Source organism: Dermacentor andersoni, chromosome 6 (assembly GCF_023375885.2).
Source record: "Dermacentor andersoni chromosome 6, qqDerAnde1_hic_scaffold, whole genome shotgun sequence".
Classification (NCBI taxonomy): domain Eukaryota; kingdom Metazoa; phylum Arthropoda; class Arachnida; order Ixodida; family Ixodidae; genus Dermacentor; species Dermacentor andersoni.
The window spans coordinates 149,945,245-149,968,394 of record NC_092819.1 but is presented as its reverse complement, the minus strand read 5'-3'; the positions used below and the strand labels follow the sequence as shown (position 1 = coordinate 149,968,394).

The following is a 23,150-nucleotide window of genomic DNA, read 5'->3' as shown; positions in this document are numbered from 1 at the left end:
GTGCAAGCAGAAGCGAATTTATTCTTTTTTAAAAAGTGCTACATTTTGGCAACTAGGGTTCTCAAAGATAATTTGGCCATTTTTGGTTAGAATTTGGAATTATAGCGTGGCATGGAAAGGGTTAAGCCCCACCAACCAATGCAGTCAATCCATCAGAGAGTTTGTTTCTGCAGAAGTACAGTACAATAAGTGCCCCAGTTTATGTCTACATAATCCCACTATTTTACAGAATTGTGAATTTTTCACTAAACTCAGAAAAATACGCAATGTATGTGCAGTAACTACACTGAAGCAGGGTTTGGGTATGGGCTAGTTGGTATTCGGCTAGTTGGTGCTTGTCTTCATCATTCTTTCAGTCCCTCTGTCTATGTACGCACTGTAAGTGATGTTTGCAGTAACTACATTCTGCTACATGTTGCGTGACAAGTAAGGACAATGGAGCAAGAGAAATGTTTATAATGTGTGTGAATGCGGTGATGTGTGTTTTTCCTTCTTATTGTCCCCAGAAAATACAATATGTGTCAGTCCTGCTATGTTTCAGTAGGCAGGCTATGACAGGCTAAAGTCATGTGACATCTACCATTGAACAGGCACATCTGTGTGCACAGTTTAACCCTTTAAGTGCCGTGCCCCAGCATACTCGTCTGGGCACCAATGCACACCGCGAATGCACAATTTGCAAATGTGAAAAATTGATAGACTGGTTGTGCCAGCTACACAAAGGTTGGTTAAACTAATATTGTATGGCAGACCTAGCTATAAAACAAATGGCATGACAAAGCTTGTCTTATCTGTTTGAATTGCTCACCAACACAAAAGGGCTGCACATTTTTTTGAACGATGCACAAATTCAAGAACTTCTTATGAACTCTGATTTAGAGGACATTGATCAAGTGGCAATGACAGCTTTGAAGGGGTAATGTGGGCTGTGAAAACTGATTATCCTAATTAACATAATCAATTAGCATGTCTTAATTTTTATGAAAATATCTTTATTAAAAGTATTTGTAAAATGTTCAGCAACATATAGCTGACAAATAGGATTTGAATTTAAAGCCTGTTATGTGTTATAGACGAAAATTTCAGCACACAGCAGGTGCCAACACTTGAAACATTTGAAACACTTGGCACCCAAAGGGCTAACAAAGAAAACTAAGAAATGCAATTCCTTTTGTGGTTGCCAGACGTCAAGCATCTCTTGTGCTGCAAGTTACGTATTAATTTAGGTAGTTAATTACCAGCAAGCAAGTCCAGAACCACGTGTACTCACGAACAGCTTTCTGTGGCAATGAAGTGGATGAGCTACAGGAGGATGAGCTTCTGCATGTGTCTATACTGCACCAAGTAGTCCAGCAGCACCTGACAATGCTTTTGGCTTCTCGGAACAGATACTGAATCAGTGTAGCATGTGCGATGGTTCTGCATCTTCCCAAATGTGAACGAGAAAAGTAGAAAAATAACTCAAGATTTAACACATTGGTGCATTTTGTCTTATTTTGCTTTTGTGAATAAGATGCCCATGCTTTCTCTTCTCCAGCTTGAACTAATGCATATGAGAACGTGAGACTTCAGGAGCGCTCAGAACTATTCCGGCACACTTTCCTTATCCACATCTTTCGTGCCTTTTTCTCGCTGCAGTTTTACAGCATACCATGTTCCGACATCGAGCAGACGGAAATGGAGGTCATTCTCGGACTGGAAAGGCAAGTGCAAGGAGTTTATGCAAAGCTTTGTTTGTGAGCCGGGGTTGTCAACAGTCGTAACACAACAAATGAATACAGGCAGCGGTTATATCGCTGCACTGCTCGGCCATCATAGTTGGCCTCTCCTTAAATGGTAGTTTCTTTAATGTTTGATAGCATCTGTTGGCTTGTCAACAAAAAACATAGACTGCTGTTTTCTCATGTTCTCTGATGTCTAACAAATATTTTATGATATGTATATATATATATATATATATATATATATATATATATATATATATATATATATATATATATATATATATATATATATATATATATATATATGTATGTATATATAGTTAGAGGAGCTGGCGTGCCACTCCCTGAAAAATTTGTTGGCTTCATCTGTGGTCACTTGACCTTTTGCAACAGCGCGCACAAATGCAGTGTTTCACTGTACTTGCTCACAGGTGCTGCCTTTCTCTGTCACATCGAAATGCCACTAATGCCAATCACATGCAGGGTGTGCTGTATCGAGGGACTGGACGGGGACCGGTTTGTGTGCACGGTGGAGCTTCCCCTGGACAGCATGGTAGTGAGGAGCCGCTCGGAGCGCTACCTCATGGACCAGACTCGGGGGCCCCTGGAGACCCTGCTCAACATCCATGCGGCCACTGAGGTCGGTCCTCCTTCCGCCAGGGTCTCTTAGTTGCCACACCGTTGCGGTACTAGTGTCAAAAGGGTGTTGGCTGCAACAAAAAATTGCGGCAGGGCCAATCTCTCGATGACTGTCTAGGGTAATGCGTTAGCATTAAATCAATATAATGACACAAGGTATCGCCACTGCTGAAACAAGTTATGTATGAGGCACGTAGTGCAGTGGAACTCCTCTTTCACGCTTCTCCAAGAACACTCGGCATCATCTAGTGCTGTCACCGCAAAGCCTGCGCGTGACCTCCAAAATGCACGGCGTGCCAGTGCATGCAAACACTGAAAAATGCGCCATGCGACAGCCGGTCTCCTCTCTCACGCTTCTTTGTGGACACGCTGTTGCATCGAGGCCTCCGAGATGACAATCGTGGCGCGCTGGTGCCTGCGATCACTGAGAATTGTTCCTCCACATGCCGCACACTCAGTGGCATGCACTCGGGGACCCAAGTTTGCGAGAGGTTCAGTGAAGAGCAGCACATACCGAGCGCATGCGTGGCACAGCTCGCTAAAGCGTTGGCGTGAAATGCGTTCACTGAAAAGCGGCACGCACCCCGTGCATTTGTGACACAGTCTACAAATGCGTTGGACTGCTGTCCTCGAGGAACCCTTGTGACATGGGTTCAATTCCGCTTGGCATCAGAGAAATTTAAGGGATCTTTTTCATCATTGTAGGGCAGCATATTCCCAGTGGCACATACCTAATTACCCAATTTGGCATCAAAGAGGTTTATTGAAGACCAGCACAAACCGAGTAGCACACACCCAGTGCTCCAGGTCGGCTTGAAGGAAATTTTTTGAAACAGCAGTGTTTAATACCTAGTCTGGTGTCTACAGTGGCCCCTGTCAGCATGAAAGAGCTTCATTGAAGAGCTGCACGTATGTACACATTGGCGCATACCCAGAGAACCAAATTAATTCAATGGTTATGAACCCTGTTACCTCAGTACAGCAGCTCGATGCACTAATCATTCGACCACAGACTGCACAGTGAAGGAGGTAGGCGGAAAAACGGTTCAATACAAACATGGATGGATGGATGGATGGGTGGATGGATGGGTGGATGGATGGGTGGGTGGATGGATGGATGGATGGATGGATGGATGGATGGATGGATGGATGGATGGATGGATGGATGGATGGGTGGGTGGGTGGGTGGGTGGATGGATGGATGGATGGATGGATGGATGGATGGGTGGGTGGATGGATGCGTGGCTGGATGGGTGGATGGATGGACGGACGGATGGCCCCAGGAAAGTGCATGAAGTAACTAAAGAATAGAAACGCATTGAAAGAAAAAAACTGCAGCAGAACCCATCTCCCAATGACTGTCGACAGTAATGCACTAACATAGAATGAATATAGCAACACAACGTATTGTCAGCGTCAAAGCAAGGTATATATGAGATGTGTATTGCAGCAGGACTCCTCTTTTGCGCTTCCTTAAGAACACTCAGCACCATCCAGTGCCGCCACCATGATGCCTGCGTGTGGCCTCAGAAACGCGTAGAACCTGTCAAACCCATCATGCAGCAACCAGGCTCCTCTATTGCGCTTATTTCTGTACATGCTGCGCCATCTAGTGGCACTGCCACGAAGTCCACACACGGCCTCCGACGCAAGAAGCATGGTGCACTGTTGCCTATGAACACTGAGAATTGTTCCCTCGCTTCCCGCACACTCAGTGGCACATACTCAGTAATCCAAGTTGGCGAGCAGTTCATCTAAGGTTGACCCATATCCAGAGCATTCTTGGCGCAGCTTGCTAAAGCTCTGGCATGAAAGGCATTCGTTTAAAAGCGGCACATACCCAGTGCGTTTGTTGCGCTGCCTGCTAATGCGTCGGCTTGCTGTCCTTGAGGAACCCTTGTGACATGGTTTTGATTCCACTTGGCATTGGAGAAATTTAAGGGACTTTTTTTCATCATTGCAGAGTGGCACACTCCCACAAGCACGCACCTATATTCAAAAGTTGGTGTCAAGGACGTTCATTGAAGTGTGCCACAAACCTACAGGCAAAAACCTAGAGCAGGAAAATAAATACCAACATACCATACTTATTTGTGTAAGGCCTGCACCCTGGCAAAAATTTCGAAAAGAAGCTTCAGTAAGAGTCACGTGATGCATATCTATGTCCTCATAATTTGTACAAGTCACTATTAGTAGCACTAGTTATGGTCCTACCAACAATAGCATCATTGTGATCACCATATCCTGCTGGATTGCAATTACACAACGTAGATCCAGCATGTTTCAGCTGTAACACTGCACTGTGGCATACTTGTTTAGCTGCAGTGCGCTTCAAGGCACATTCAGAGGGCATCACTACAGGAAGTGCAAGTGTGAATTCTGAACATGTGGTGTGTAGTTTTGTTTGGGACCACCTTCAAGAGCCTCAAAGTGATGAGAATCTCAAACAGTAATCGACGGCTTGGAGGACGACCAGGTTTGGGAGAGGACTGGTGAGGTGAGCTTGTCGAATGACAAGGGCAGCTGAAGCAACGATGACGACTGAATGACTGAATAAGTGTGTGTTCATAGCAGTTGGTCGCCAGTGGTTGGCGTTATTGTGCATGGCAGTTGGAGCGCAGTTCGAGGCTTTATTGAGTAGCCATAAACGTGCCTATTGTAAGGCCTGTGTTCACTGCAAAAAACCTGAAAAAATGTGCAGGCTTCACAGAAGTAAATACAGTGTATAGCCAAGTATGAATATGTCAAACATAGAGGAGATTATGAATAAGTTTGATATATTGAATCCATTATCTGAAGATGTGAAGATGTAATCTGTAAATTGAACCACCATAAGTCGTTGCTGGCTTCCTGCTGCCACAAGAAACCATAGCCTCAAGGTTACCGCATTCAGGACCCCACAATTTGTGAAGCTCTTCATGGCAAAACTGTGCTAAATGTACACAGACCCTTGCCCAAAGTACGAGCTTAATTACGTACAGCATGCAACCTGCAATGCACTGCAAGATGTGGCTATGGCACACCACTAGCTGACACACAGGGCCACTGCACTGAAGTGGGCAGCTGCTGTATGACATAAGGCAGCACATCATGGAAAAGGCTGCCAGCATAGCTACACAGTGGCATATTTGCTTGGATGTAGGTTGGGCTCAATTGCAGCTTGATAGCTAATTAGTAGGGGACTGAAATGTTCGTAAAAGAGTATTGACGCGATATTTTCAACACTTCATTTCTTGCGTCAAATGAAGGTCCGGGACCTCTGAGAAGAAATACCGGCAAGCCTCAAAGCACCCTAAATAATTTAGTATAACATCTTTTTTACTGCCAATTTAGTTTTGTTTCTATAATGTGTCATGATGTCATGATGCAGAAGGTAGTCATGTGGAAGCAGGACATTGCGATGTTCTGACACTTACTCCAGCTTGCTTGTTTGTATGCTATGGTGATATATCAGCCCTCACAGTGAGTAGCAGCATACAAAATGACCGGGCAAGCCGTAGCGAGTGTCAAAACGTCGTAATGACTGGCTCCCAGGTGACCATGTACTGCACCATGACATCTCAACGCAGTATCCTTCTGGGAAAAGAAACCAAAACTGGTTGCAGAAAAGCTAATATATTAAATTATGCACGGTGCTCTGAGGCTTGTGACTGTTCTTTCTATAGTTTGGAGGTCTAGGACCTTCATTTAATGCAAAAAACATGAATAGTCCAAAATATGTCAGTATACCTTTAAAAAAGAAGTCTTTTTTTTTTTAAATGCAAGCAAGCTAGAGAGGGCATCAACAACAGCAACATGAATATAGTTTTATATTCAATCATAGTCTGTGGCATGATGGAACACAGCACAAAACGTGAGGAAAAATGGAACGCACTGCTCTCTGTCATGTCAACACATCAACTAGCCCAGCAAAGCATCTTGCTCGATGGATGGGCTAGTTGGTTCAGATTACAAAAACTATAATAACAAGCACACAGACAAAGTGCTAACTGTGTGCATTTATTATCGCATGCCATACGCCTTATATACGTGGAGAAAATATATAGGACCGAGAAAAGAATTCTAAAAGGGGACAGAAGACACGTGAGGCATTCCTATCACACATTCATCCGAGAGATCACAAAACCATGGCAAAAAAAATGCTGGCTCTCTTGTAATCGAGAGTAGATGTAAGCATGAAACGGCTACTGGCAAAGCAGATTGGTCGGAATAATTACAATTACTCGCAACCATCCGCAGCGTGCTGGACGCTGCTGGCCTGGTCACACAGCGTGGTGCCATCTCTCAAAGGAGGTGGCACAAAAGCTGCACCGCAGCACTGACATAAGGCAGCACGTCATGTGACATAAGGCAGTACATCATGTGTTTTCAATTCTGGCACTGAAAAGAGCACAGGCAACCCTGTCTCAGTGCCAAAAGATGACAATCAAGTGTATGGTGCATTTTATCTGCCTTTTGAATGTCGCTATTGCAAATGACAAATTGAGCTTCAGCACACTAGAAGTTACAGCTTAAGTGATATTGTGAACATTAGGAAGAGCTCATAAGCAATATTTCTTTTAAGCTTGTTTGGGCACTAACTAGCGTACGTAATACAGTCCTGTACAAAGGGTTGGGGGCCAGAGACCACATTTTCTTAAGTTTTGACTGTTTGCCCGGATGATCTCGTTTTGCTCTCATGATGATGCCCGGATGTTCCCGTTTCGTTCTCGCCCCATTCTTGTCCCATTCTCGTCTTGAGTGCCCAGATAACAGCTCTGGGTTATGGCTCAAGGTCTCTTGAAGGTCACCAACAATGGGAGCTAAAAGCATTTTATGCTTAACAACTCGGTTTCTTTTGCAAAGTTGGTTAGTCTCAAAGGCCTTAAGACCTCTCTTGTGCATTTATCGAGGTAATTAACAAAAGTTTAACACTAGGAAAGCATAGGAGTATGTTTGTATTTTGAAGATGCAAGACAAGTTTTTCAGAGATGCCGAGCTTGCTTTTGTTGCTTTTGTGCTCTCTTAGCCAATGTATCAGTCCCATGGTTTTATTATCTCCTGTGCCAGTGTTCACAAATCATTTGTGTCATTGTATCTCATCAAATACCACGTCATGCCAGCTCTTCAATTCTTAACTTATTACGTATAGGTCATTGCAGGCTCCCTGTGGACATCAGATGGCATAAGGTGCATGAAAGTTGTGGGTGAACAGGATCTTAAAAACTGAGCTGACTTAATAGCCTTGGATTCAATATATTTAAAAAAATATATTGGCCTGGATTTGAAAACAGTGTACATTCATTTAGAGATTGCAGTGAGCTGTAAGAACATCCTCTAGGAATAGATGAAGGACAAATCAGTCATCTCAGTGAAAATATCTCATTGTGTTCGGTCCAGCTGGCTTATGTCTCAAAACACATCCAAACCAACTGGAGCCAGTTTGAAACTAATACATTGAGACAACATAAACCATTTACACCAGACTCTGTGAGGTTTTTCAACCAAGATATCAGTAGGGTCTGTTCAGTTAAGGGTTTGTGTTTAGTTAGGGGTGGTTAAAATTTCTGTCACGCTTCTATTTGGTTAGCTCCATACAGGTTTGGAGTCACATTACTGACACAGGAATTATTTTTTAAAGTAGTGTGCAGAAATTCACTTCAGCAGCTGTGCGAAGCGAACTTTACACTTGAGAATTGCTGTTGTTCTCAGATTGTCATTCTCAGTTTCGCTGAAATACGGTCAAGTAGGGCCCCTGCACCCAAAATGAAATTTGTCCAAAGTTGTGCAACAGAGTATCAAGGTGACCTGTCCTATTGAGTGTCTCCTAGCGGACCATTATAACTACGCAAATTCTGCAACACGCAGGGTCCACTGGAAGGCAGCTCGCAGCTGTTTCTACTACAGTGGAACCCGGACACGGACAAGCCAGAAGTCCGAAGCTGGGACGAGCTTTATGGCATCCTCTCACCTGACCTCTTGGCTGTCGAGGTAGTGTCGACCTGCCAGCTGGCATGTGCCACCGTGTTGTTATTCCTATTGACAACATGAAGTTCAGGCTTCCAAGCAACTAGACATATTAGTACAAGTCCAAAGGAGTAGCAGGGCTTCTCAACAGGCTTCTGCGGAAGCATTGAAGTGCCACTATTGTGGGCGCTTAACAGGAGAATTTTCTAACTGCAGCAATCAATGCATGGTGCTAAGCTGCATTTGGATACAGAAATGTTCAGTGTTGCATGACAAAGTTAAGTTGACGTCATTGCGCACAGAATCTAGGGATTATTCATATTACAGCACAAAATGGCAGCACTCATAAATTGAAAATAAAATTGTCTGTGAGTAGCTCAGTCTAGGCGTAATTATTTATTCACATACAGCCTCCCAAATTTCTAATAATATCTTGCATGCATTGATTACACAGCACATCAGTATGCCTTATAATGGTGAGAGGTGGTGAGGTTGGCAATAGTATGTACAAGCATCGTATGCTATGCTGTTCCCTTCAGGAAGGCACACACCCTGGCAGAGTTTGCTGTGCAGCCCTGTATAGTAAAAGCAGGTGTGATGACACGTGCATGACTAAGCTAGATGTATCATCTGCAGTGCACTTCTTTTATTGCGAAGCAATACTACCTTAGGTCGCACTTCAGCCCATTCCGTGGCGAGGCAGTGGTAGGCACCATTGACCTTTAGCGTGACCTCGCTGCGTGACGTCACACCACGTGACCTAGAGTGACGTCACACCAGCTGTGTAAAAACGGGGCCCCATCTCACGCCGTCGCGAGGCGAGGTGGTAGCCGCCAACGGCGGCCTAACACACTATTGCTTCGCAATAACCAGGCTTAACCAAGCTAAGCCACGGCCACTTTTTTTTTTATTACTGAAGCCCACACATGCGCCAGGAAATTAAGATTAAAAAAATTAAGAGGGACATTTTTCTGTACGTGCAAGGTTCCATATAAAAGAAATGACAACCATTCCACTCTGTGAAGATGGAATGACAGCGAAAGCTGACGATAGTCAAAGCTCTCAAAAGAAAAAGCAAAGTGCTTTCACTGCCATTTCATCTTCACAGAGTGGAATGATTGTAATTTTTTGCATTGCAAGTCAGGCGTCGTTGCTCGTTCGGAGGTACATGGGCTCGCGATTGTCATTTTAGTTCAGCATCGCGGGAATGTTCTTTGTCGGTGCTTTCGCGCCAGCGCCGTGTACGTTCTCGTTACTCTTCCCTCCAGTGTTCTTCGTACGCATGTTGTTCTTCGGGTGTACGAACTATACGTGTCCGCCCCATTGATAACCCAGCTATATTTAGTGCCAATACCTCTCCTGCTTATATACTGCGATAACCTTGATGTCACGCTATTGTTCATGGCAAGCGTTCTAATCTGTTCCGCATTTTGACATCTTTGTCGCTGCACTGCACCTGTATGGGTTTGTCAGAGATCGCCAAGTACGTTTCTGTTGCCGGACACCCAAAAAACTATGGAAGGTTAGTCATATACAGCTTTCGCTGTAAAAGCAGTAACTGGCCTTGTTATATGTGGTAGTGTACAATGGGACCTTGTGGATAACAAAAGCAGGGCGCATGCTCTGCCGAAGCGAACAGCGGAACAGATAGTACTCTCACTTGAAAGCTAGCGCATACTATCGTCAATCTCACTGCCTCTCATCATTATAAGGCACTGACATGCTGCGTGGTCAGTGCTCGTGTGATATATTATTAAAAATTAAGGAGGCTGTACATCACAAGTTCAAAATGAAACATTGCATGAAGCGGGGTTACAGAAATTCTCCGAGTTTAGATTTTGTACACTATAGAGATAGATGTATAGCTGGTAGAAAGTGTCGTTAAATAACACTAAGTGATGATTAGATTGGTTACAAAAAATTAGAGGTGTTCAAATAGCAAAATTTCCAAACTGGATATAATATTCTGAAAAACGCCTTTCGAATATTGAATGAAATATAAAATAATTTCCCATTTATAAACGCAATGAAATACGAAGTTTTTGTGGAGTCCGTCTGCTAAAGAAATGAGGCTCATCTACATTACTTGATATGCATGCATGTAATATGCCTTTCACAACAGCATTTCTAGTCAACTGAGAAGCTTGTAAATTAGAAACAACTGCTTTTTATTATCGGCTCTCCAGGAGCATAATCATTCGGAATGGTCCTCACTTACGTCAACCTCTCTCCTCGAGAGACTCCAACAAGTGTTGTTATCCTATATCTTAGAACAGAAACGAATATTCAACACTTTTGAATAATGGGTTCTCAAATTGAATACAAGTCTACTAACAAAGACTGTTCAATTGGTATTCAAAATTTCAAATATTCGCACACCCCTACAAGAAATATAATGCATTGCTGGAAGTGGAGTTACACAAAGCACAAAAAATGTATGCATATGATTATCAGAAATTTATGACATCTTATCAGTTCAGTGAGTACAATTAAGCACATAAAAGAGGGAAAAAGTAGTGAAACACAGTATTACACGACACTCAGTGCTGTTAATGAAGAAGTTTTGTGACTTAACAAAGTCTTTGTAATTTAAAATAGTTTCATGTGCAGCATGTTCTATCTTTAGCGAAGAAATTTTAATGACACTCACTAATAGTGTTATCTGTGGCATTTCTAATGCACAAAGAAAAAAGGCAATGCTGAGCACTGAGTGTATTTAACTATTGATACATTGATAACTGGCAAGATTGTGTAGGCAACATGATGTGTGATGTAGCTGAACTTATGAGTGTGAACTGTGTTGTGCTAGAGGCAAGGGAAGTGTGACATCCCTATGGGACTATACATAGGAGTAACAGCGATAATTTTTATTAGTCATGCTAAAATGTCAGTTGTAATCATGGGAGCATAAATGTGCAGCATGGTATTTAACAGCTTCAATGAAACGAATTAGATAGCATGGTGTCTACCAACCGGGGAAAACCGGGAATTCTCAGGGATTTTGAATAGTCTGGAAATACTCAGGGAAAACTCTGGGAATTTGTGCTTCTATCAAGGAAAATTATCTGTAATTTTATTGAAAGGGTACGAAATTCGAGGTAATGCTGGCTGGAGTAACAAAGAGGAATCGTAACGAATCTACTTTGACGCCGTGTCGTCGGCTGGAGGAGTTGCCAGTGTACAATCAACGACCGACTTTCCGGACGCCCGATAATTCGGACAGCTTCGCGGCACCACCACGTACCCCATAGAGTTTGTATAAGAACGTCTGAAATTTCGAGCGCAAGAACCTTTCGCTGTCCCATTTTTCCGATATCTTGCCGTGACCGCAGGACCGAAATGGCATTGCTCAAACAAAGCCACCACCTCCACCATTTTGATTACCTCGTCGCCTCTAACGGCGCTCTCGCGCGCAGATACGCGTGCATCTGTAGCTGCCACCACCGCGGCAGCGCTAGACCTAACTGCTTCGACGTTCGCTGGTAAGCTTCTTGCCGTTCGGTGCCGTACTTTTCATTGAAAGAATTCGCCACTGTCAGCAATGCGACTCCGCCTTTGTCGTTCTCGCTATTAGCTTCGAAGCTCAGAAAGCACGGCGTGTTACATAATGCCGGTTTCAGAAAGTTATCTTCGCCTTAGTACAGTAATGTCATGTGGTGAAGCATGCGCAATAGTATTGCGGTGAAGCATAACAAGCGCGGGAAGGGGCAATAGTCACGGGACGCCGCGTGTATTCCTAAATTATACACACCTGCACTCTCCATCTGTAGTCACAGTACGAGCACCACTATGCCTAACAAGTGTACTGACAGGCATTCAGAGCTCTTTCGGGGTGTTTGTGGCGATTTGAGCCCTTAAGGGCAGTAGAGGACATGCGTTCATTTTGTCGAACTGCCCGATTTTTCGGGTGTTTTCGCGGCCCCTAGGGAGTACTAAAAATCGTACGTTGACTGTGCAACTGACCAAGAGGATGCTTCAAATGGTTCGCGAAGCGAACGCTCGTCGGAAGGAAGACGGGAACAGAAAGGACCTACGCATTGAGGAATGAACGGGAAACGAAGCGTACTGCCACCGTTTTGAAGGAGCTTGAGCTCAAAAAACAAAGTTTCGGCTAATGTCGAGATGCAGGTGTCCCTCATCCCAAACCAAAATAAACTCTTTAAAGCAGTGAAACACAACACTGAGGTGTCGTACGCGGGCTAAGAGTATGTCAGGACAGTTGAGGGTGACTTTTAACAGCTGTTGAGAGAGAATCTCACTTGTGACAGAGTTCGGACATCATACCAATGAGCTTGTAATGAATTGATAGAAATAGCTCATGTTCGAAAGTATTTGCTTCTGTATGCATATTCTTTTTATTCATATTTGATAACGTTCGACTCGGTTCGCAATAGGCTCTACCATTTTTTCTTTTCCGCAGGTATTTTATTTGCTGAGCGTTTCACTAGCCCCCCTCTCCCCCTCTTCTGTTTTCTTATTGAATAAAATAAGCACTACTCCTTATTATAAAAACTCGATTAAGTCGTTCTTTATGTTTTATCGTGTTTACTTAGAGAGTGACAGCATCAGGCAACATGATTTCAGCCCGCCTTGACATAAAACAAAATTCTGTGTCACTCAGAAAATTTTGCAAAGGCACTCAGGGAAAACCTGAAAAACTCAGGGAATTTGGAAATGTCAGCTTGGTAGACACCCTGGATAGGCTTAGTGAGGTGAAATATTTGAAGCAATAGCTCTAAATAATAATCCATGGCAGCTCATTCGAATAGAACATGTACGTTACGCATTGTACTATAAGGGTCATTTGTGTTCATTATAGGCATTGCAGCTTGTCCAGAAAACTCTGGACAACCTGTTGTCCTTGTATTGTGCAATAAACTGCAGAAAAAAAATGGTATGAAGATGGAGCGCTAGGGGAGACGAGACATACACTGAATTGACAACTAATGCTTTATTCTCAAATACACATGTATACTTGAGGTAACAACAGAATTCAAAGCTGGAAGAATAAGACTCCCTTGTTCTTTTATAGGTATACACATATCAAGAGCCAACAATGTGTAAAGGCATACATTTAGAATTCCTTTATACATGTGCTGCCTGGCCTTGGACTAGTGTAGTATATTTGCTTTCTTAAAGCAAGCTACCGTCATGAGCTGATAATACTGTTAGTTATTTATCATGAGAAAAAAAAAAACTAATAAAAAATTTGCATGGCAGTCTTTTTGTACCACTTATGATATTAAATATGGCAGCACATGCATTAATAAACAATGCTGACTTTTCTGTGTCTTCTAGCTATTGATGTGTACAGCTATAAAAAGAAAGAATGCAGTTGTGCACTTTCGCTGTTTTATATGTGTGGCTATCTTGAGTATGTTGTATGTGTGTTGTTTACAGATAACGCTTCAGTTATCAATTAAGTGCATGCCTTGTCTTCTCCTCTGCACTGTGTATCTATTTTCTCACGATTACAAAGAAGGCGCCAAAAAAACAACAGACGAAGGAAGGAGACATGAGACATGTAGGCGCACTAACAACTGAGTGTTTTATTTATTGACATGGGAATATATAGCTGCTGTCAAGGATCAAAACAACAAGAAGAAACAGGGCCGTCATCTGCATTGCACAAGGAAGGTGATGATTGTATCAGTGAAGCCTCAGTTTTTCTTTCGACAAAGGAACTGGCGTATCTTGGGAGCGACACTTAGAAGTTATTCTGTATTGTCGCTTCCTTGCGCGATGCAGATGACGGCCCTGTTTCTTCTTGTTGTTTTGATCCTTGACAGCAGCTATATATTCCCATGTCAAGAAATAAAACGCTCAGTTGTTAGTGTGCCTACGTGTCTCGTGTCTCCTTCCTTCGTCTTGTTTTTCTGGCGCCTTCTTTGTAATCATGCATAACAAACTCGCCCACCAGCATGTGCTCAGTATTTTCTCACGCTGTGTCTTTCACAAAATCACAACAAAGTGTTCCCTTGTAAACAGCACTCGTTTTGTTTCTGCACAGACAAGCATCAGGTCCCCTCGCTTTCCTTTTCAGCCTTCATCGAACCTCATCGTGGTCGGGAGCAACAGCTGCCACACCCTGTACGTGTACGGCATTGTCGACGAGCAGCTTGAAAAGCTCCACGACATTGTGAGTTGGACTTGAAAGGGTTTCACAACAGCTGCTCCCCTTTGTGCCTCTCACTACATACTTTAGAAAAGGCTTTCACTAATCTTTTTTAAACCTGACAGGCTCGTCAGTGTGGGGATCACACAGTGGCATGGTGTGTCACTGTTTACCATCGGTGTGCCTTTCACCAAGAAATGCAAAGCGCTCAGAAAAGTCAGCAGTTGTTATTGCTTTCTTCAACACGAACAGCTGAACTCTTATGTGCTAGTCAACAAAGCACCAGTGAGATGTCAGCCAAACCTTTTTTATTTTGCTAGGAGGTGTATGGAGAAAGATGGCTCGGAGTGGTGTGGTTACAAAAATTTTTTATATGCTGACTTGATGACCAAGGTTTAAACAACAAAGTTTTAGCACATTGACAGAACGTATGCTTGTAACGAATATTTAATACAGCAAATGTATTTATTTCCATGTCTGTTCCTGCTTTCTTATGTTTTATTTATTTATTTTATTTACAAAATACTGCAGACTACAAAGTCCAAGCAGGAAGGGCAAAAGAAAAGGAAACTTCGTATGCAGTGATTGCAAACATAAAGTAAGATAAAAGATGAAAAGGGCTGTACAAACACTTTCATATGACTATTGTATACAATCACAGTTATTAACAGCATAAAAAATTATGTAGTGTATTGGAAAATCTTTGGCAAGTATGACATATTCCGGTAATTTGTTCTAGTCCTCAGCTGTTCGTGGGAAATAAGAATACCTAAACATATTAGTTTTGGCAAAATAAGGTGTGCTTATGGCACATTTTAGCTGTGGTTAGAAGGATTATGCGAGGTTAAATCAAAGTTAACTTATAATTAACAGGGATGGAAGTGCTGCACCAACCTGCGCCATCTTGTGCCAAACCATCGAGATGCACCAACCTGCGCCAAAATGCCAATTTCGAATGAACTTGCCAAAATTAGCAGGATGTGCATGTTCGGTGGCAAGTACACAGCCATAGACATGCATTGGCTGGCGCTTAGCCCTGCAATCCAAGCCTAAGCTAACCATTTCAGCATCGGCGTCGTTGGAGTGTGGGTGTGTTTGGTGGCATAACTGTAACTAGGCCACAAGAAAATGAAAACCGTTTTGTGCTATACAATGGACTACAACTGTTTTATGAAAGTGTTACACATTTGCGTATAAGCGGACCAGCTAAAGACGATTTGATCTGGCACTCATTTCATGAGGCACTCGGGAAGGAAAGCCGCACTGAATGAATAAGCTCATACAATCTGCCCAGCGATCAGTTTTGTTATACATTTTAGCACACGACTTTGCGCCCTAATGGTACATCAGTGTCGATTCATGGCCGAACGCCGTATGTGTGACGTTCCAAATCCATTTGGCACGTGCACCAAGTCCGGTTACCGGGATGATCTAGTGCGGCACGCTCACAAACGAATTGCTCGCTTTCATGAAGCTTTTTGGTCACGAATACCTAACGACAACTGCAATCATCACTCAAACTTGCACTCAGACTACACTATTTTCTGCCCCGCCACACCACACAAAATCAGGCTCTTGCCACCGCAGAACGCAAGCTAAGGATGACAAGCTTCATATTTTGTCAACCTCAGCGGCTAAATTGTGGTCGTAATTGACCCGCCGTGGTTGCTTAGTAGCTTTGGTGCTGTGCTGCTAAGCACGAGGTTGCGGGATCAAATCCCGGCCACGGTGGCCACGTTTCGAGGGGGGCAAATTGTGGCCGTGTACTTAGATTTAGGTGTACGTTGAAGTACCCCAGGTGGTCGAAATTAATCCGTTGGCCTCCACTACAGCGTGCCTCATAATCAGTCGTTTTGGCACATAAAACCCCCCCTTTTTTTGTTTTTTGTGGTCATAATTACACGTTTGGCGAAACTGCAAACCTCTTAAATTGCGTTCGCGGCAACGACGTTCACAACGCGACTTGCACACATCGAGTCCAAAAATTTTAATGCAACATTGTTCAACACACGAAATATCGATTGCCATCTTACGCTGGCTTTATGGCGCCTGTGGCGGAACCGCAAATAAGCCTGAATAACCAAGCTTATTCAAAATATTGGTCGATAACGCAGACCGGAGAGCCAGGGGACATTTTTATCTCTTTATTGTTTTCAAAAATACCTTTCAGCTTTTTCTCGGCAAGCGGTGTGAAATACTGGCAAACGAGCAATGAATAGTACGTAACTTCACATTTATTCTGCACTATTCTGCTATCTTAAGTGAAGGTCGCCAAGAATTAAAAATTACCTGAAGCACCATGCGAACGGCATTCACTGTACCTTGATAGGTGCAGTGAATGGTGACCACTGTGAATATTTCTCATTCATTGTGCACAAATACCTTTAATTAGATCAATTTATAAATTTACCTAATCGATGAGATGGCAATGAATAAGTTGTGGATGATGTTGACCAATGCCCGCCAGCCACATTTAAAACAAACTAAGATTTGTGAAAACTTTTTCAATGAGAAAGAAAGCCCGTGAAACAGATAAAAAAGAAATTTTAAAAGCAGCTGTGACTGTGACAACGGTTCTGAGCACTGAAAATTGCACCAATCTTTACGCAAACCTCGTCACATAGAGGCACTGGGGACAAGCAGCTACACTTTTTTCTCATCACGTCAGCAGTTCTTGGTGCGCATCTTCGGTCGCTATCAAATGCAAAGGAGTGCCACTAGTTAACGGTTTGCTTTATGAACCGTACAAGACCGTGACCCATGTTTGCACATTCGTAATACTATACGCAATGCACCGAAGAAGATGTTTATGTCTGAGACCACTTATATTACCAGTGCAAGGACGCGTTGTCACATCGATATTTAAACAAATTTGCAGGCATTTTCTTTTTCTCTTTGTCGGAAAAAAAAAACCCACACAAGAACTAGGTCACTATATACCCTGTTATGTGTCATTTATCGATGTATTCCACAACCTTTTCATTGGCACCTTATTGAATAAGTAAGGTAATAACAGTTGGTTCATTAAAATTAAATATTAGTTGCTTGTTCACAAAGAATAAAAAAAACTTAACTAGCATTATCAAAAGCCTATCAACATAGAGTAGGCGCTATTTTCGGAAAACCCTCGGTTATTTTTTTATTGACCACATTAGTTGCCACAGCCGGTATGTAATTTAATGGTGGTTTCTGAGACACCTGTATTCCTTTGTAGCTTCATGCTACAGTCAGGTGGATGGCAATTCTTCCCTGTCATGAATTTTGCTTGCCTCGGGCTTCTGCAGAACTGATCTGGCATAATCTACTAGTGTTTTGCAAAGAGAAATAAAGAATACCTTTTCTTCATACGCCTGTATTTCACTACCTTTACTAAGCTGCTCCAAAATGCATATTTACTGCTCCAAAACAGACAATTCCTGCTCCAAACTTGCTTCAAAGTGAGAAAGTTGCTGCTCCCAGAGCTGCTCTAAAACTTCCATGGCCACTTTTATCCCTGAATTAACTAAAGATTGTAAATAGCGTAATCGGACTGCTGTCCTTTTTCTCCCTGAAGGGGTTTAATCTGATTGGCTGACGTGAGAGTACACGGGGAATCGATTATCTTGCATGTAATAAATCTGAAGCCAACTGAACAGGGCTCGACTGTATACTTTGTCATAGCCGTTTGTTATGTCGAGGTCCAACTGTAGTCGTATGTCCACAGGTTAGTGGGCGAGAATACCAACCTAGGGTTGTCATGCCTCACTGTAAATTTCGCCTGTGAAGCCCCATTTGCGCATGCGCACGCACAGAACCTCCCCAAGGAGGAGCGGCCCAAGGGGGTGACAATCCACAACCAGGAGGCGTTGCTGATGATGGCCAAGCTGCCCGAGGAAGAGCGCCAGGTGCTGTCGCTGCCACGCTCGGAGTTTGTCGAGTACGAAGTTGTCCTCCAGAGCATCCCACTGTCAGCCCAGCCCCAGGGGGCGTGCACGCTTCAGAGCCTGCTGGGTCAGGCTGCCGCCAAGTCGTCTGCTTCGCTCGACAGCGCCGTCTCAGACCCCATCGCCAGGTATGGCCGCCTGTACGTGACAGCATCCTTCTGCTTGTTCTATTATACTTGCACGAACATGCCGAGCCAGTTGCTGGCCAATTCGCGAGTGTCCGAAATTGATGCTTCGTGTGTTAAAAAGACACTCAACTCGGTTGTCTGCCATGGGGAATCATTGGCCACGGTGGTCGGCTGCTAAACACAGGGTCGTGGGTTTCATACTCAGTCGTCTTCAGACTCTGCAGTTATCCATGTATCTCTTACAAAGGGGGCCCCCCTGCACCGTGCCTTGAGGTTAGTTTGCACCAAGCTGCAAACATCTCAACCAAGTTTTGTAGTTAGGCGCAGTGTGTGTGGAGCTAACAAACACAATGTGCAGTTGGCTCCCCCTGCTTTCAAAGAGAGGGTCTCTTTTTGCCATCTCTGGAACTGCCAGCTGATGGCAGGTTGCAGCAGCAGCCCATGAACGTCAGCCATTGGACAATCATTCCCGACCACAAGTTACGTGTGCCAAAGCTCGCACATTCATGTGCCCCCTTCCAGATTTGTCACGAATTAATAGGGGGCATGCTACAGTTGAGCCCACTTATAACAATATTCAGGTGCCAAAAAAGTCCCTTGGTTATAACAGATAATTATTATAACCGGGTAGCATGAAAAAAAGCAATGGGTCAAACATTCAAACATTTCATTTAGATAGAAAGAAGCAGTGTTGAACCCACTTATAGCACTACCGGCCTTAACAATACTCGAATCTAACAATGAGCAGTTGCCCCTCCCTGAACTTTTGTGTGTTCCTATGGTACATTATTGACTATAACAATTAAATCTGGCTACTTGGTGTCTGTGCCCGAAAGAAAGGGAATACGGAATCCAGGAATATAAAAAAAAAAAGCCAACTGCTTCCACCTTTGTGCCACACATCCTGCACGGCACATCTTAGTCACCCCTCTCCAATAACTCTTCCACCTCTCCGACATCGGCGAGAGGTTGGAAGGGAGAGGGGCATGGCACAAAGGAGGATGTGGCAAAGCAAACATGTCTTTTTTTTTTTTTTAATTCGAAGCAATGCGATGAAGGCGTGCTATGTGCGGAAGGTGTGTGCGGCACAGAGGCCAGTGTGACAAAGGGGCTCGTGTTTTTTATTGGCATGAGCACTGAGTGACACTCTTGTTTCTTGCACAGCACTTCCGGTTCACTTCCCGATACAACCGGGGATGAAATTCAAAATAACTCGGAAAAGAACAGAAAAAAATAATATGGTACAAAATTAATAGGTTTCACTATAGATATGATATCAGAGCATAAGTTTAGTTAGAAGTTTAGTTACTGAAGCATCTGGAATAATTAGAATTAATTAGAGATCACTGATTATGGAACACTAAAGCACAGAATTGTACACTTAGAGACCTGCCACGTGAACACGACTCTGGCGAAATTTCTGGAAACCCGGAAGTAGAAAGTGAAATTAATGACATCACTAATGATGTCACACACAAGAAGGTTGCATGATATTTAACCGGCTAATTAATGGAAAGTGGTTGCCTGGCACAGACTGAACATTGACCTACCAGAGCGGATGCGACGTCACTCCCTCTCTCTCGCTTTTCCTCTCCCAGCACTCACCTGCTTGCTCGCTCGCTTGCTGGCAACATGCTCTGACATCAGCACCAGAGAGGGCACGTAAGGTGCGTTTTGTGTGCTGCTCGCTATGGGGCTACGCCCCACCAGGTGGCACACGCTGCGCTTCCTCCTCACCCTCCCTCGCTCCTTGCCCGCACATCATGCCAGGGGAAAGACATTCGCTCACTTAACCTAAGGAACACCAACACCAAGGTGCGAGTGCCACTAAGAGACACCTAAGTCAAAGATTAAGTTCGCCTACCATTTTTCTTTTTTGAGGATTTGGATTTCCTTTTTTCTTTCAGAGAATGCACCCTGTAGCCAGATTCTTATAACCAATAACGCGGCATGGAAGCATTGTAGTAAGCAGTTTATATTACCCTAAAACATATACAAAAGTTGATTGTGCATCAGTTGCTCATTGTTATACCCTATATATTGTTAGAACCAGTATCGTTATAAGCGGGTTTGACTGTAGTGCCATAGCAGTCTGTTCCGATTTAGTCCTTGTGGCCCTCTAAATTGTTCCTGTTATGCATTTTAAGGCTCTGCATTGATGAGGGCAATGTACACCCAGTGACACGTATGGTGCTTCACCTGATTTTGTTTTCTTTTTCACCCTCATCCAGTGATGGTTGCGACAGACACTGTGACTGCACGAGTAAACAGGGTACGGTGTCATTTGCCACCATGACTGCATGAGGGTAAAGCGGGCACTCCCTCTGTTGCTTTCAATCATTTTTTTATCCGCCACTTCGCCTTCTTAGCTGTTGTCTAGTTGCTTGCTTTTGTTTATCACTTTGCTCATTGTGTGCTACTTTGGTTCACAGACTGGCACTGATTGAAATGTTTAATTAAAGTTGACCGGTGCTTGTGCAAGAATGTGAAAGAACACAAAAATCACATTCCGCAGCCCTGAGTGAAGGACTGTGTTAAGCCCCTCCACTGCAATGTGCCCCTTTGCATGACCTAGCAATCCCAATCATAAATAAATACTAAATAAATAAATAATACAACTGAACGAATGTTTACAAAAGCAGTGCATACAACTGGTCTTCTCTTGAACACTGCAGTGCACTGCTGAGTAACTTGGCACTTTGTACCTCCGCAAGCGGGCACATTGATCCTCCATGTGGCAGTTCGGGCTCTCGGCGACAGGGCGATATTTGTAGTACTTCTCCATTGTATCAGTTGCACAAGTGAGGAACAACTCCTGTGAAAGATGCATACCTCAAGAATGGAACAAACAAGAAAAACTATTACTTCGGCTTGAACAGGCTGAGTCTGTGTGTGCATGCTTAAAACATGCGTGAGGTTCAGGGCACGAGTATTGAGACAGTGCGTCGTCGTCAATCTTAGAGGCCATGGAATCGGCTAGTGCTTACCTGCCTGCCTTGCTGGACAGTACTCAAAAACCGCAAGATTAGCACATGTTGTTCATTTAACACCACTTTTCAGGTTTAAATTTTAATCCTGAAAGAAAGGAGTTTGTATTTTGTAATACCAACTCCTTGTAATACGAAATACTTTCATGTAACACTTTCACGGCGGCAGAACATTTTTAGGTACTCGATTTACATGCGTTGTGACCCACCGGTGAATCACACTCCTCTGCATCCTTCTCGGGCTCCAGAAAGATAGTGCAGCCACCTTTGGCATTAGGTGCCTTCACTTGAAAGATGTAAAGCTAATTTTTTGCCTTTACTGCGTCGTCTTGTGTTGAACCACAAAGTGCTAGCCATCAGAAAACAAAGTCAGCTTTTCTTTTATGAAAAACTTTAATTGTTAAATATTTAGACTAAATTAAAAGTGAGTAAAGCTCAACAGCTTTAGACGATGTCTGGAAGTTCGTTTTAAAATCCTGCTTGGGTAATCGTTAAAGTTTGCTCACTTCACAGGTTTCACTTGTGTGTAGAATTGACGCATGGAAAACACATGAACGGTTTGCCTGGGCATTCTTGACAAAAGGTGGTCACTTTGCTCACTTTCACCTTTGCTACAATCAGGCTACTACTGGTTCTAGTGGAAGCATATAGCAGCCAGTGCAGTGCCGCCGACTCTTTTGTGCTGACTCGCCAGTCTTTTCAAGCATGTAGGTACACTTCTTTCCACGTGTTTTCTTGCTACTTTCTGGACGAGCGCTGTATAGTTAGTGAACAAGCCAGTTCCTCTTGAAATTTTCTAACTGGCGTAGCATTTCCTTCGGCCATGCAATGGATGTTCCACACATTGACGATAGCACTTCCGGCATGCGACTCTATGGCCACTTTTCGATACCACTTGAGTTTTTTTTTCCAAGACTGCTGTAATATGGACACCATTTGGTCGCTATAATGACCACCTTTCTTTGCTGCGCTGTAATCGAGAATCAAACCCCGGCCCTCAGTCCCCAGCAGCTGCGAAGCAACTGACCACGGCAGTGGTCAGACCTGTGATGCAGCAGAGGGTGCTAAGAATCCCTGGCTCCGGACAGGCCGCCATTGGAATATGAACCTGACAACGTTTAACTCTAGAACGCTATCTAGTGAGGCGAGTCTAGCAGTGCTATTGGAGGAATTAGAGGGCAGTAAATGGGATATAATAGGGCTCAGTGAAGTTAGGAGGCCAAAAGAAGCATATACAGTGCTAAAAAGCGGGCACATCCTGTGCTACCGGGGCTTAGCAGAGAGACGAGACCTAGGAGTCGGATTCCTGATTAATAAGAATATAGCTGGTAACATAGAGGAATTCTATAGCATTAACGAGAGGGCGGCAGGTCTTGTTGTGTAACTTAATAAGAGGTACAAAATGAAGGTTGTACAGGTCTACGCCCCTACATCCAGTTATGGTGACCAGGAAGTCGAAAGCTTCTATGAAGACATGGAATCGGCGATGTAGAGTGAAAACAAAATGCACTATACTGATGGGCGACTTCAATGCCAAGGTAGGCAAGAAGCAGGCTGGAGACAAGGCAGTGGAGGAATATGGCATAGGTTCTAGGAATAGCAGGGGAGAGTTATTAGTAGCGTTTGCGGAACAGAATAATATGCGGATAATGAATACCCTCTTCCACAAGCGGGATAGCCGAAAGTGG

General features: G+C 43.6%; 1 protein-coding gene across 5 annotated transcripts in view; it reads left to right on the top strand.

The window, feature by feature from the left end:
* The window catches only part of LOC126523500 (WD repeat and coiled-coil-containing protein-like), a 78,483-nt gene that overhangs the window by 41,891 nt on the left and 13,442 nt on the right, over positions 1-23,150 (top strand). For 3 of the 5 annotated variants that reach the window (XM_050172109.3, XM_050172108.3, XM_050172106.3), the window contains exons 6-10: positions 1,639-1,703; positions 2,208-2,364; positions 8,211-8,333; positions 14,353-14,448; positions 18,216-18,487. In XM_050172109.3, the coding sequence (XP_050028066.2) occupies positions 1,639-1,703; positions 2,208-2,364; positions 8,211-8,333; positions 14,353-14,448; positions 18,216-18,487 (713 nt within the window). The remainder of the gene's footprint in view (positions 1-1,638; positions 1,704-2,207; positions 2,365-8,210; positions 8,334-14,352; positions 14,449-18,215; positions 18,488-23,150) is intronic. The other 2 variants (XM_050172110.3, XM_050172107.3) reach the window with 1 other exon arrangement.